Genomic DNA, 15,000 nt, shown 5'->3' with positions numbered 1-15,000 from the left:
ATGTGGGCCAAACAAATTCAACTGCTCTCAACTGTGTGGCTTCATTGCGCCGGTATCGCAGAGGTGGTGGGTTCAAATCCCGTTGGAACCACCTGAATTTTTCAGGTGTCTATAAGGGACAATTGTTCAAAATGTCCAGCTAAGTGAGATGATCACTCTCATTTGTCTATAACCCAATCCGCACTTCAAAAATATATAAATTCATTTCCTTTAACAAGATAGAGCAAGTTTCAATCGAGTGTCGTAAAACCAAAACCAAAGTAATTACTTCAGCCAATCAAAAAGGACGGAGACAATCCAGTAAACCAATCAAAACTTGAAGTAATTACACGTAGCCGACACAAAGCGCGGGAAAATGTGCACGCGAGAGCCACGATTGGTTTCGGTTTCACTTCTGATTGGCTGAAAGTGGCGCGAGAACTTTGAGCCAATCACTGAGATTGAAGTAATGTAAAAACAAATCAACTCGCTAATTACTTTCGACATTCAATTGAAAGCCGCTCTATTGAATAGACTTTTTGCTTTTTATAGATCGTTAAAGGCTTTTTCAACAGGCGAAACTAAAACCCTGGATAGTATTTTGTCCCGAATTGGTGTTAATCGGCTTTTGAACAAAGGGGCCCAAACTTTCAACCGATCTTCTGACACCAGTTCATTAATATTTGAAATGGAATATGATCAACGGCAATTCCTTTGTCTTGGAATTCTTCTCTCATTATTTTGTTAAACAATTGTTGAAAAAGCTTTTTTGTACCTTCGCTTGCATTTACCACAACTGAAAAAGATTTAAAGAAATTGTAAGCCTCATCAAAATTGCTTGGAGAAGCCAGACTAAAGTCCTGGTTGCCTTCCAGGTCGCTGAATAACCTTCGTGATGTTGAGCTAAACACATCCTTCCACTTTTCATCAAAGGGTAAAATAACTGACTTCTCTTTATACAAGGGAACAAAAAATTCCCATATCTTCGCTGTCCAAGGTAAAGAAGGGTCAAAAACCGCCCAAATTATGCCAAAAATGCCGTTAGGCACAAGGACTCGGTAGATCTCCTCCAGAGAAGTTGAATTGGCAAACCAATGGAAACATTGACATGCAATCACAACATCCACGCTTGCATCTGGAAGACCTACATGGGAAGGGTAATACATAAAACAAACCCATATCAATCGAGTTTCGTTAACATTAGGACCGATTGGTATATAATAACAACTTTATTTAAGAGAACTAATTGGGGACACTATAGTAATGAAGTTAACTCAAATCAAATCAAATAGAGCGGTTTTCAAATGAGTGTCGTAAACCCAAAACCAAAGTAATTACTTTGGCCAATCAAAAAGGACGGAGACAATCCAGTAAACCAATCAAAACTCAAAGTAATCACATGTAGCCGACACAAAGCGCGGAAAAATGTGCACGCGTCAGGAGCCACGAATGGTTTTGCTTTCCCTTCTGATTGGTTGAAAAAGTGGCAAGAACACTTTGAACCAATCACTTAGTGAAGTAATGCAAAACCAAAGCAATTTGCTAATTACTTTCGACACTCAATTGAAAACCGCTCTATATGTAATCGCATGGGCCCGAGGGCAATTAAGAATTAACTTCACTCGTAATTTCAAAGTTCTCACAAAAGTTGCGACAAGGGAAATTTGGAAAACTTTAAAAACACAAGTGAAATTAATCCTTAATTGCACCAAGGTACATTGCGATTACTGGCGCAGCGGTGGTGGTGGTGGTGGTGGTAGTAGTAGTAGTAGTAGCAGCAGTAGTAGTAGTAGACCAGATTTGCTGCTTTCATGACTTGCTGGTAAAATTTCCCTAAGTTTGTGGTCTTCGTTATTCTCAATCGATGAAAACACTTTCTATAAAGATGGTTATGGTGCTCTTCTATTAAAACCCAATCTTTCGATCCCAGTATGATAACCACGATCTGGCAAAACAATAAGAGACAGCTCTCTTCTCTATACGTTTAAATTCGTTCTTAAGATACAGTGGTAGAGAGTTGTAAAAGCTAACTATTCCATAATCGATCAAAGATCAAATACACAGAATTGGCACAGATCTTTTGGAGCAACTTTAGCACGTTTTAGGAAGGATTACATTTTTTCAAACATTGGCCGTGTAGCATTTATATTTGAACAGACTTAACTGATTAGAGTCTAACGTGAAGTGCTAAGTTTCTACCCCATATGAACCATGTGAGCGTTTAGCCCTACTAATGGAAATGGCCCCACACAAGGACAGAGAAAAACTCTGACCAGGTTGGGAACTGAACCCACGACCTTATGTTCAAATATAAGTGCTATACGGCCAACGTTTGCAAAAACGTAATCCTTCCTTGTACTCATAAATGTTCATTGCCGTGAATTTAACATCTTCAGATCCCACGGCCTGCTCCCGTCTGACTTTGTAGCTCAGTCGGTAGAGCAGCGGTCATCTAACTCGAAGATCGTGGATTCAATTCCCACCCTGTTCACTTATGTCCAGGTTTGACCCTAATTAGATGCACTCCCAATTTTGACATCCAACACAAAGTGTCCCTTTAAGTCTAAGAATTTGCTACCTATTTTCAGCAATAAGGTAAGGGTAAAGGTTACCGTTATTTTTAGCTTTGGGTAAATGCAGCAGTTAATCTTCACTTAAAGAGCAGCATTTGGGTGACACTTTGTGACATAAATTGTCTGTATTCTGAGACACAAGTGATGTTGAAGTTGGCTAGAAGAGCAAGGGGACACTTCGTGACGCTTATTGAAATCCTCGTGCATCTAATTAGGGTCAAACCTGGACATATCTCACCCTGGTCAGAGTTTTTCTCTGTCCTTGTGTGGGCCCATTTTCATCAGTATGGCTAACGCTCACATGGTTCATATGGGGTAGAAACTTAGCACTTCACATTACACTCTAATCAGTTAAGTCTGTTTAGCACGTCTTCGCCGAATCAGTAAATACATTCTCCTATTAAGTTTCTTAATAACACTATCAACGTGGTCATTCCAACTATGGAATGGTCATTCCATAGTGGTCATTCAACGAGGTCATTCCAACTATGGAGTTGATAGTTTGTATTGTTCAAGTGGCTCTAGGAATGCTGTAATGGTTGTATCAGCTTGGTCTTTGGGTGAAAGTTTGGAAAAATCTTCAATGTCAATCTGACTGACTAGATCACTTGTTTGCACTTTCATTCCACTTAGCCGCTTTACCTCGGTTCACCATTGTTTTGGTTGTGCTCCCTTTAGATGTTGAATCTTTGATTGGTAATATTTAGCTCTGCATGCTTTTCTTACTGTATTAACAACGTTTCTGCAATATTTAAAAGATGCTGAATCACTCCCTTTGGTGTTGAATGCCTTTTACCCTTTTTAGGATCAGTGATTTAAGTTTCTGACTCATCCATGGTGCATCAGCACGGCAAACTTAGTCTTTTTTATTGGCATTAAATATCGAGGCCAGTGTGTGCGATAGTGTAGAATGTGTTCCACATCCCTTCGCAAGTACTTAAGGGAGAAAAGAGTGTGTTCCACTTAAAGGAATTCAGATATCTTCGCATTGCTGCCTTGGAACTCTTCCTTGTGTCTCGTTCTATGATCTCTTTTTGATTGTTGTATTTTGGTCTCTAATTTTAGGTGACAATAGGACAGTGTTATGGTCTGAGAGACCACAGGGTGGATATGCTTCTGGTTGTGATATATAACAGTGTTTGAAATTTTTAAAAAATCCAGGCTGTCCCTGTTTCAAAAGCTGGGCGACTAAACCCTTAAATTTGGTTTCCCTGATAAATGTTTCGTCCGCCTGCGATTAAGGACGGTGCCTGCTATTGTTATTACGCATACGTTCTGCGCATCTCGAGATATTCGGGTTTCCTATTACAGGGATATTTTTGCGCAGTTTAAAACTACGCGTAGAAAGTAGATCTTAGTAAGTACTCTTGGTATCCAAAAAGAAAATTGGGGGTAACCATGCATTTTTGAGAGATAATTAAGCTTCAATTTGAGAAAGAACGCCATACATTGCTTTGTATTTTAAAGCTTTCTACAAATATTATTCATCAATTATCTTGCAAAAATGTGTTGTTACCCCCAGTTTTCTTTTTGGATTTCAATGACACTTTTCAAGATCTACATTTCCTGCATAATCAAAAACCGGGTCAGAAACACCTTTGAATTAGTAGGCACCGTCCTTAAATGCACGCATGTTGAGAAACAATCACAAGGAGTTGGAGCTTGAGTATCCTACAGTTCTAAGTGCGCGCCTGTGTTTTTTTGTGGAACTCTGGGTTTTTTTCCGTCGCATTTTCAAAATCCATCGCCAGCTACATTTTTGTGACGTTGAATTTTCCTATGTGGTAATTTTTTTGTAAAAGCCACGTAAATTCAAAACACGGAAAAATGCTCAACTGCGGCAAATTCGTTATTGCTAACTTCAACACAACGATCAGGCATTGGCAATAGAGAACCAACAAGCTTAGGTAATTCACTTTCTATTTTTAGCTGGGTTGTCAATTGTCTTTTCTTCGAGCAATCAACCTTTTCATTTTGTCAAAATCTTGTCGCCCAGGAAACTTTCTGGTCCTCTGCGACGACCGGACGACCGCTAATTTCGAGCACTGTATAAGAAAACAAATGGCGAATATCAACAGGGATGTGGAAAATCGAACAAAAAAAAAGCAGTTTTGAAACCTTCGTCAGGGGTAATCCCGTGTATAAGTCCCGTGTATAAGATTCTTTCAGGGAGCAGAGTTAGCGCAGTGAAAGCACTCGCCTTCCACCGATATGACTGGAGTTCGATTCTCGGACTCAACAACATATGTGGGTTGAGTCTGTTCATTTTATACAAAAATTTGGTTTTATCAACGGAGTTGATAATGTAAATTGGCCACCGTACAGAGATTCTAAAAGCTGATGTTTCGAGCGTTAGCCCTTCGTCAGAGCGAATCGACGAATTATGGGTTCCGTGTAGTTTTTATAGTAGAGTAGGAGCTACGCTATTGGTGTCAACATGGCAACGTGAAAAAATAGGAATATATTAGTTAAATGAAAAGCGTTCGTTAATACCGTGAGGATGAGCTCCAATTTGGAAGATGAATTTTTGTTCCAGATTCTTGTGTCTTCCCGTTGTACCTAGATGTAGGGAAACGCCGCTAGCCGTGTGTTTTTTGGAGTGGTTAAGGAGATTAAAATGACGAGCGACTGGCTTAGATGCATCCTTGTCATTCTTCTCAACACCGCGAAGGTGCTCGCGGAATCGGTCGCCTAGTCGTCTACCTGTATAATTTATTGCATAACGTACAGGTTATGCTAAAAATGACATTTGCGGAGGTACATGTGAAACGATCGGTGATCTTAACAGATCGCTTAGGTCCCGATATCTTGCTAGTGTTAAGAATGAAAAGACAAGTTTTGCATCGTGAGCGCGCACATTTGAAAGTGCCGGGTTGCTCGTTAGTTCTGAGCGAGCTTCTAACTAAAAAGTTGCCTACGTTTTTGTTGCGTTTGAATGAAATAAGTGGAGGTTGCGAAAAGATTCTACCAGTCTCGGGATCATTTTGGAGTAATTTAAAATTATTAAGAATGATACTTTTGACCTCGTGATTATGAGGATGAAAAGTGAGGGTGAATGGAATTCTGTCATTCTTATCTTTTTGTGACGTTTGTAGTGCTGACTGTCGATCAAATTGTTGGGCGCGATAATGGCCCGCTTTGACCACAGAGACAGGATAGCCACGTTTTTCGAAAAACTGGCACATCTCCTCTGATTTGCTGGAAAAATCGGGGTCATCACTACATAGACGTCGAAGTGTAAGAAATTGAGAATAAGGAATGGAGTTCTTGACATGTGATGGATGTGACGATGAACACAACAAATAACTGTGAGAATCTGTAGGTTTGTAGTGCACCCTGGTACATATCACGTTGCCACTAATAGAAACTTTGATATCTAGGAAAGCCAATGAAGTTTCCGAAATTTCTCAGGTATATTTAAGAGCCGGATGAAAAGAATTGACGGAGGTTATAAATTGACCGAGTTCTTCTCTGCTGGATGAAATAGCGCCGATGCAGTCGTCGATGTAGCGGCCGTAGAGTTCAGATTTGGGGCCGTTGTACTGATTAAAAAATTGGTGTTCAACATATCCTACAAAAAGAAGGTCCCATTCTTGTGCCCATCGCTACACCATTAATTTGTTTGTAATAGAACACCTCTCATCATCATCATCCTTATCATCATTATCATCATCATTATTATTATTGATAGTAGCAGTAGCAGTAGCAGTAGCAGTAGCAGTAGCAGTAGCAGTAGCAGTAGCAGTAGCAGTAGCAGTAGCAGTAGCAGTAGCAGTAGCAGTAGCAGTAGCAGTAGCAGTAGCAGTAGCAGTAGCAGTAGCAGTAGCAGTAGCAGTAGCAGTAGCAGTAGCAGTAGCAGTAGTAGTAGTAGTAGTAGTAGTAGTAGTAGTAGTAGTAGTAGTAGTAGTAGTAGTAGTAGTAGTAGTAGTGTTTCCAACTCAACTCAACTTTATTACAACTTTAAAATACAAGTTGGGGTAGTTTGCCCCGCAAATAGCTGAGAAGCTAGTCGAGGCGGGGCAAAACAAATACACGAGCAACTCAAATAAGTATCTTAAAGAAACAATTTAAACCTTAAATTAAAGCAAATTAAAAACAAGCCATGCAGATTACAAAATTAAATAAATAACAAGTGTATCTATGTACCGACTTTTTGGATAATCATAGGGATTTGAATATAGTCATCCTCCTTTTTCTAAAATATCAAATAGCAATTTGCCAAGAACTCGTTTGAAAGTTCTTTTAGGAAGATCTGTTATATAGCGTGGTATCGTATTCCACAGTTTTACTCCGAGTCGAGAGAAGGAATTGTTTTGCATTTCCAATCTAGAACTTTTTAACAGTAACCTTGTTTTTCCATTGAGACAAAAGAAAACGTTTGCATGATAATAGAGCTCAATTCCCTTAGGATTAGTTGGATACACCAACACGCCCGCCGTTCCCTTGTTTAGGTACACCAATGTGGCCGCCGTGACGTGACACTCTATTAGTATTATCATGTTAACATCAGAATTTGTAAGATTGGAACCCTCCCTAACATCATGAATAGAGCTTGATTGTTCCAAAGTCAACAAAAAATATGAAAAATACCGGGGTATACATACAGATGCGCTTAGGGCAAGAGTTGGGGGCTGGGTGGCTTAGTTGACTTTCAAACCATTTCCCCGAACGGGGGGAACGCTGCTTATCAATACGCTAGCCTTATGCTTATGCTTATGTATAATATGTATTACATTATTTAAACCACCCACTGACAATTAGGCTGGATTGCTTGCTCAGAATATGCAGTACTTAACAGAGTATCAGTAGTGCACATTTTATAAAACTGTGCAAAATGTATTGGCAGTAGCAGGGGAAAGGGATCGTTGCCTTTCACTGACTGATTGTGGTGCTAATTGTTGCAGATGAGTGCGGTTCACATTCTTGCAGTTGAATAACGTGTTTGAAAAGCACAGTAGAATTCACTGCTTCCCCCCAAAATTGTGCTCCCTTCGTAGTTACCAAGGACTACAACCCTCACTCTTAATGAATATCATGTGGGTCACATATATGCATTGTACGATGAGGTTTACAATATTTGCATTATTTCTCAAGATAGAGTGGTTTTCAATTGAGTGTCGAAAATAATTAGCGAATTGCTTTGGTTTATGATTACTTCACTCACCAGCTGATCTGATGACGTAATTCGGAGGACTGGAGAGAAAAATTTTAATGCCGTATCCCACAACCGCGCGCGGCCTTAGGTGTTGTTTCTAAACTCCCTGCACTATTGCCATCGCCAAACCTCAACAGATCATTACGTGTGTACCACATTTCCTGTTACTGAATGAACATTCAAGTAGACCCGACAAGATCTAACGTTGCCTCTGCCATGTTGAATTCGAAAATATGGCCGCGCGCGGTTGTGGGATACGGCGTTAAACGTTTTCTCCCCAGTCCTCCGAATTACGTCACCAGATCACCTGACAGTTATTGGTTCAAAGTTCTCGCGCCACTTTTTCAACCAATCAGAAGTGAAACGAATCGTGGCTCGCGCGTGCACATTTTCACACGCTTTGTGTCGGCTACATGTATTTACTTCGAGTTTTGATCGGTTTTCTGGATTGTCTCGTCGTTTTTGATTGGCCAAAGTAATTACTTTGGTTTTGGTTTATGACACTCAATTGAAATTCGCTCTAATTAGCAAAGCTGGGTAAATGTGACCAAGGGACACCTTAAAGGAATCCCTTCATCTCATTTACGTATGATTTTAAGACATTAGGGCCGTTTATGCAAGAGAAAATAAGCCGCAGCTTACTCTGGCCGCGGCGTACATAATACGCGAAAGGAACTATTTATACGAGTATAAACTCCCAGGCCAGGATAAGCCGTGGCTTGAGAAAGCCGTGAACGTAGATTTTGTAGCATTTATACGGGGTGTTCGCGTCTTATGTAAACCGCGGCCAGAGTAAGCCGCGGCTTATTTTCTCTCGTATAAACGGCCCTATTGAGTATGGATTGGCCAGGAGTTTAGCGAGCCAATTACCTCCCCTTAAACTAGTTTTGAGTGGAGGTAGACGTACCGTTGTTAATTACAAATTATTGTTTTCACTAGCCAGCGATAACAATACTTACTTATGCTCTCTGCACCACATTGAATAATCTCAATACCAGGTTGATGTTGTTTAAATTCCTCACACATCTCTTTAAGAGGGTCACTGGCTACAACTGCAACATTTTGATCCTTCAGAACATCCAACATTACTCGAGTGAACTTGCCGGTACCTGCCCCAAGTTCTAACACTTTCTTTTGTGGAGCGTGTGTGGTAACATCCATCAGTTGAAGATTCTGCAAGAAGAATCTGACTGCATTCTCTGGATAGCTCTGTCGGACCTTCTCGTATTCAGAGGCTGGTGCAAATCCCTTTCGCACATGATCTTGGATGGTGGAACTGCCTTCAGTAGGAACACCTCTATCATTGCCAGACATCTGCAAAAACAGAAAGACAGATTTGGTGTGAAAGGTCAAGTGATTGCCTGGTTTGAATTCTTAAGGATCGTGAGCACTTTATGCAGATCGAGAATAGCAAGTCATCTATACGTCAACTGTCAAATGGTGTACGGCAGGATTTGGTACTAGGGCCACTATTGTATGTTCTAAATACAGGTACTGCACCAATCGCTGATATAATCAAGTCTTACAATCTACAATACCACTTATATGCGGATGACACACAAATTTATCTATCTTTCTCTTCTCGGTCATATATATATCTTCATATATCATATCATATTCTATATCTTTATTTACCCTCAGATTTTTAGAGTAGCTTGGTGTATCTAATTTCTCCGAGCATTTACCCTCCCAACCATGATACATCATAGAAGACCTCCGGCTTATCGTCCTTATCCGAAAAGACTAGAGAGTCTAACCATTTGCAGATGTAATTACAAAGGCAGCACTTTCTCCTCAGTTAAATACTTAAAGACCCTGAGTGTTGGTCCGGCCGGAGTTGATCTCACGACCTCCCGCATGGCAGCCCGGTGCTCAACCAACTGAGCCACCGGTGTGTGGTCACAACAAGACTTTCTCTTGGTTAAGTCTTTGTTAAGGAGTATGATGCCTAACTATAACTATATATGATTAACTATATATGATTAACAAGTTACAGACTGTACAGAATGCTGCTCCAAGAATTGATACTTTCACTTAAAAAAAAAAACGGATCATATTACCGCGCACCGGTGGTTCAGTTGGTTGAGCGTCGGGCTGTCACGCGGGAGGTCGCGGGTTCAAACCCCGGCCGGATCAACACAAAGGATCTTAAAATAACTGAGGAGAAAGTGCTGCCTTTGTAATTTCATCTGCAAATGGTTAACCGTAGGTCTCGTCTCACAAATAACTTCTATGTTCATAAGTTCCCTGTGGAACGTTAAAGAACCCAAGCACTATTCGAGAAGAGTAGGGGATTAAGTCCCCGGTGTTGTGGCTGTCTTGTTCTCTCCAGCAGAAGTGGCCGGCTTGGCGGTGATGTCTTTAAAAAGGCTTGTGGTGTATGAGAGTGAGCTCGGATCAATTTGCAGAAATTGTAAACGCTATTGAACCAGAAATCTATAAACAGAACGATAGTTAGTAACCGGACAACAAGTGTCCCAAATACATGGCCTTACTTCATACTCGCTGATCAAGGTTTCTGGCTGTTGATCCTTGTCCGCCGTTTTTGTTGCAAATAATGCTAGTATAGGAGCCCAGACTTGGAAATAAAATAGCGATTCGCTATTGGCTAGCAGCGCAAACGTGACTCGATTCAGGACACAACTTAGTTGGAAGAGCGGCAAAACACTGCAACATTGTTGCGTCGAGAAGAATTGTTGGTCGCAATGTTTGATCAAAAGCAAACTCCATCCAACACTTGAAAGAACAAAAAATGTTGGATGAACTTCATCCAAAATGGGTGGCTAAACAGTCGAACAATGTTGGATCGAGCAAAGTTGGAGGGTTGAATCCAACTTTGTTCGATAGTTTGGCCAGGGCTTAAGATTTTTAATTCTACGAAGGTTGCAAGATGACAGAAGAACAGAAACGAAAGAAGAGAGAAAGAGAACGAGAACGACAAAACGGTACACCAGTATATACGTAATAGCTAGGCCGTAGCCAGTATGAGGCAAACTGAGGCAAATGCCTCAGTCATTTTTAGTGATTTTTTTTTTAAGCCAAAGCGTGATTCTAGTGTTGTCTTTAAAATGTAATCCTCATAAACACCTAAAATACCTAGGAAGAGAATTTAACCATGGACATTGCCTCAGTAATAATTTTTTTCTGGCTACGGCCCTGAATAGCTTAAACGTGGTCGAAGAAGTTACTCCACAAATTCTTTTCTTGGACACTAAACCGTTTGTTATTTCTACGGATGAGTCGTTTTAAGTGGATGCATATTTCTAAAAAGTGGTTTAGTTGTTTTTTCCTTTGTTCAGGAATGAAACTCGAATTTTTATTCTCAACAGGAATATTTACATAACAATCACCTGTACTCTTTTTGGACAGAAATAATTGATCTGTTTGCTGGTTTGTTTGGCTTTAAAATGCGAGCGAACAAGAGTGTTTTTCAATCCGTTTGCCTAATTAGTTTTCGATGTGCCTTGACTGACAGTGACAAGAAAAGTTTGCGCTTATGTTAGAAACATGTAATCTCAATGGGTTCTCGTAAAAGTAAGGAGAAATATCACCAGGTTGTGTTTTCAGAAGTTTGTTTAAAGCAAGTGCAGGTAATTTGTTGAAGTTTGTCCTTTCTAGCCGATTCTGGTTCTAAGCCAAGCTGGCGTGTTTCAATGAAATACATCAAAATGTAAATGATCTCGTTTTAAGAGATAAAGTGCAATAAAGTACATCAAAACTCCTTGTTTGACCTTAAACCCGCAAAGACGATCTGTCACATCACGAGCTATAGTACGTCTGTAATTTCTAATTTTAGCTTGATTCCTATTCGCCGGCTTTTGACAGTCGACTCTGAATTTCCGTTTGCTTCCTGAGGATTTGCTTGTTTTCTTTTAACACTCTCGCGATTCAAGAAAAATTAATTGCCTAACTGGTGAATTTGACTGTAAATTTCGGTGGAAAAACTGATATCGCACTCATCCCTTCGTGATTCATGCGATCAGCCGGTTTTTCGGGTTAAATTAACCGTGGAATTGACTAGTTAGGCTGCGACGAAACTGACATAATTAAGCAATATCCGGGAAAACCAAAACGCGGACAGTTCCAAAGCCTTTTTGCTGGCGAGCCTTAGCGAGGCAACATACTATTCTTGACATTTAATAGCCAAAAAAATCAAAATTTTAATGTAAGATTGGAAGCATGCGCAGTTGATTGTGGTGGGTCATGTCTATTATCCGAGGTATTGATGCCCGAAATAACGTCACGTACACGTCGTGGAAGGGAATCAAACGGTACTTTTCTAGTGGGTCGTCATTAATGGCTCATCATTCAACCGTAAATGTTCAGTCTTTGACCACCGAGTCAAATTGTTCTTCAACGTCTTCAACCGTTGAGCGAAGAGAAAATCAGTTCCCGAGCTAGACTACGAGCAGTCGTCCTTATTTCCTCAGAGCCACGCACGACGAGTGAAATTATTATTTTATGCAAATTAGTGGTGAAAACGGGGCATGTCACGCAATCGCGCGCTCAACTGTGTCATTGAAAAATAAGCGACTGCTCCCAGTCTATTCTCAAGCACGACAATAAATTTAAATTGACATTTGCTCAGCTACGTTCAGCATTTCTCAAAAGGATACTCTTTTGCTGAAAAGGGTCCAGAAATTTGAGAACAGAAGTTTAAATTCATAGAATGAAGTGACATGCCATTATTTTGAAATTATCCATTTGCTTATAAAATAGTAACGCCTGCGACACATGCTAAAGATATGTACACCTTTCTTCGCTTTTTAAATACTTTAACGCACATTTCCGATATCCTTTTTCTTCAAAAATTTGCAGCTGTTTTAAAAAAAAATACCAGTCACTGCTGCCAGTTTCCACGCCAGCACTCACTTTCTCACTGAAACTCCTAGTATTTTCACTAATCCTAGAGCCAGTAAGAATAAACAACCCGGGAGCCCCGCTTTTAGGCTTGGCTAAATCTATATATTAAACTATCAACTCAAATTATAGCTACTCGAAGTGCTGGTTACATATGTAGACGACCTGTGGAAATTTAATAATGACCTCTTTAAAAAACAATAGATACACGGGCGGATAATTAACTTGCTTATATCTTTAGATTTGTACAAATATTTCATGGACAGCCTTCTTGATAAATAAAAAATATTTTTTATACAAACCTTTTCCGTCTCTTCTGCCATCTTGTCCAACTAGTTCCCAATCTCTTCTTCCCGAACAAAAGGCATCATCTCGAGACTCTGAGGAATAAACTCATACAAATCCTTAGAGATCGTTTTCACTGTCACGCAATAAAAAAATAAATCGAAAACCATCCAGTGGAAAAAGTCAAGAATTCGTGATGTTGTAGAAGATAAATGAAGAATGCCTTGTTACTGAACCCACTCGTGTGACTCCTACCCCTAAGACATTAATTGATGTGATCCTTACAAAGGTAGATTCCTGTCAACTGGTACCCTTGAACCGCACATTAGTGATCATAGATTGATTTATACAGTGATGAGAATCTCTCTTGCTCGTAAACGATCTAGAAAAGTCACATGCAGAAGCTACAAAGCATATGATAAAGAACGATTTGTGTCTGACTTGACTACTGTGCCTTTTCATATTACGTCAATCTTTGATGACATCGATGACCAGGCCTGGGCTTTTAGTAAACTCTTTTCGGACATCGCTAACGAACATGCCCCTATCAAGCAATTTCACATCCGTGGGGGACAGCTTCCCTATATGACACCCGAATGGAGGCGTGCTATTAGACATAGAAACAGATTATGGAACAAATACAGGAAATTAAAGACAGAAGCTAATTGGTTGGCCTACAAGCGATAACGAAACTTGTGTACATCTCTGAGGAGGAAAGCCATAACTGGTTATTTTCGTCATAAAACAAATAACCTATCATCTGACCCAAAGGAATTTTGGAAGCTTTTTGGCCCTCTCTTCAGCTCTAAACAAAGAGGAACTAATGATATCACTCTTTTGGAGGATGATATATTTATTACTGACAAACAACGTATAGCTCATATTTTCAATAAGTTCTTCACTCATGTTGCTGATAATATCCCTGAACCTGATCCATCTCTGTATGGCCCAGATTTTCTCCATCACCATAGTATCAAAACCATCACTAGCCTTATGGATAGTTATCCTTCGGCTGACTTCTGTTTCAGCAATACTACTCCTGCTGTTGTTACTGATGTTACCAAGTCATTACCTGCTTCTAAAGCTATCGGTCATGATGATATTCCCACAAGGCTGGTAAAAGATAGCATCAGCATCTTAGCAAGACCTCTGTGTACTCTCTTTAACTCTTCAATTGCCAGTAACTGCTTTCCGACTTGTTGGAAGTCTGGTCAGGTAACGCCAGTGTTTAAGAAAGACACCGAATACCTCAAGGAAAATTACCGACCCATAACTGTTCTTGTCACCTTTAGCAACATTATGGAGCGCATTCTATCACAACAGCTTGTTAACTTCTTTGAGGAGAAATTATCACCGTCGGAATTACAGCTGTCAGACTGCCCTGCTGCGCATTTTGGAGGAATTGAGAATTGCCTGTGACCACAAGTCTATCGCTGCCATTGTGGGTATTGACTTAACAAAGGCTTTTGATTGTCTTCCACATGAACTTCTATTAGCTAAGGTGAAATCTTATGGTTTATCCAGCGATTGCTTATTATTATTAAGAAGCTACCTCACTGATCGTTTTCAGAGGGTCAAAATTGGGGATACGTTTTCTGACTGGACAAGGATAAATAGGGGCGTTCCACAAGGGTCTGTACTAGGACCACTATTATTTAACATTTTCATAAATGACCTTTTACACATTTCATGCAGTTCTGAGATTAACACTTACGCTGATGACACACAATTCTTTACTAGTGGCCAGGATCCTGTCACTATCCAACTTTCAATGCAGGCTGACCTTCAATCTGCCTCCGAGTGGTTTCAGTCAAATGGCATGGGTCTTAACGTCGACAAATGTCTTTCAATGTGGGTTGGATCCAATAGTGAAGATCTTCCATTGCAACTTAAGAATAGGAACCTGCAGTTGAGTTCCTCCATGAAACTTCTGGGTATAACGATTGACAATGCACTAAATTTTCATGAGCATGTATCCGGACTAGTTCGCAAAGTCAGTAATCAACTCCAAGTGCTTAAACGACATAAACGTCTAATACCAACTGGTGCTAAGAAACGTCTATATGAATCATTTATATTATCACATCTTAATTACTGTTCCGTTATCTGGCTTCATTGCGGCAAAAAGAATGTTGATAAACTGGAGAA

At 40.1% G+C, this 15,000-nt stretch overlaps 2 protein-coding genes across 2 annotated transcripts in view; both read right to left on the bottom strand.

Moving 5' to 3' along the window:
* LOC138046866 (DNA repair protein RAD51 homolog 3-like) overlaps window positions 1-15,000 on the bottom strand; it is a 69,862-nt gene that overhangs the window by 31,406 nt on the left and 23,456 nt on the right. The window lies entirely within an intron of this gene.
* Window positions 1-15,000, bottom strand: part of LOC138046870 (uncharacterized) — a 17,655-nt gene that overhangs the window by 1,669 nt on the left and 986 nt on the right. The window contains exons 2-4 of the mRNA XM_068893451.1: window positions 12,870-14,755; window positions 8,667-9,021; window positions 1-1,123 (exon numbers count right to left, since the gene is read on the bottom strand). The exon at window positions 1-1,123 is cut by the window's left edge and continues 1,669 nt beyond it. Of these exons, the coding sequence (XP_068749552.1) occupies window positions 630-1,123; window positions 8,667-9,021; window positions 12,870-12,890 (870 nt within the window). The 5' untranslated portion in view covers window positions 12,891-14,755 and the 3' untranslated portion in view covers window positions 1-629. The remainder of the gene's footprint in view (window positions 1,124-8,666; window positions 9,022-12,869; window positions 14,756-15,000) is intronic.

The sequence above is a fragment of the Montipora capricornis genome, chromosome 4 (genome assembly GCF_036669925.1).
Source record: "Montipora capricornis isolate CH-2021 chromosome 4, ASM3666992v2, whole genome shotgun sequence".
Classification (NCBI taxonomy): Eukaryota; Metazoa; Cnidaria; class Anthozoa; order Scleractinia; family Acroporidae; genus Montipora; species Montipora capricornis.
The sequence above is the reverse complement of the archived record's forward strand: the minus strand, read 5'-3'. Positions and strand labels throughout refer to the sequence as shown.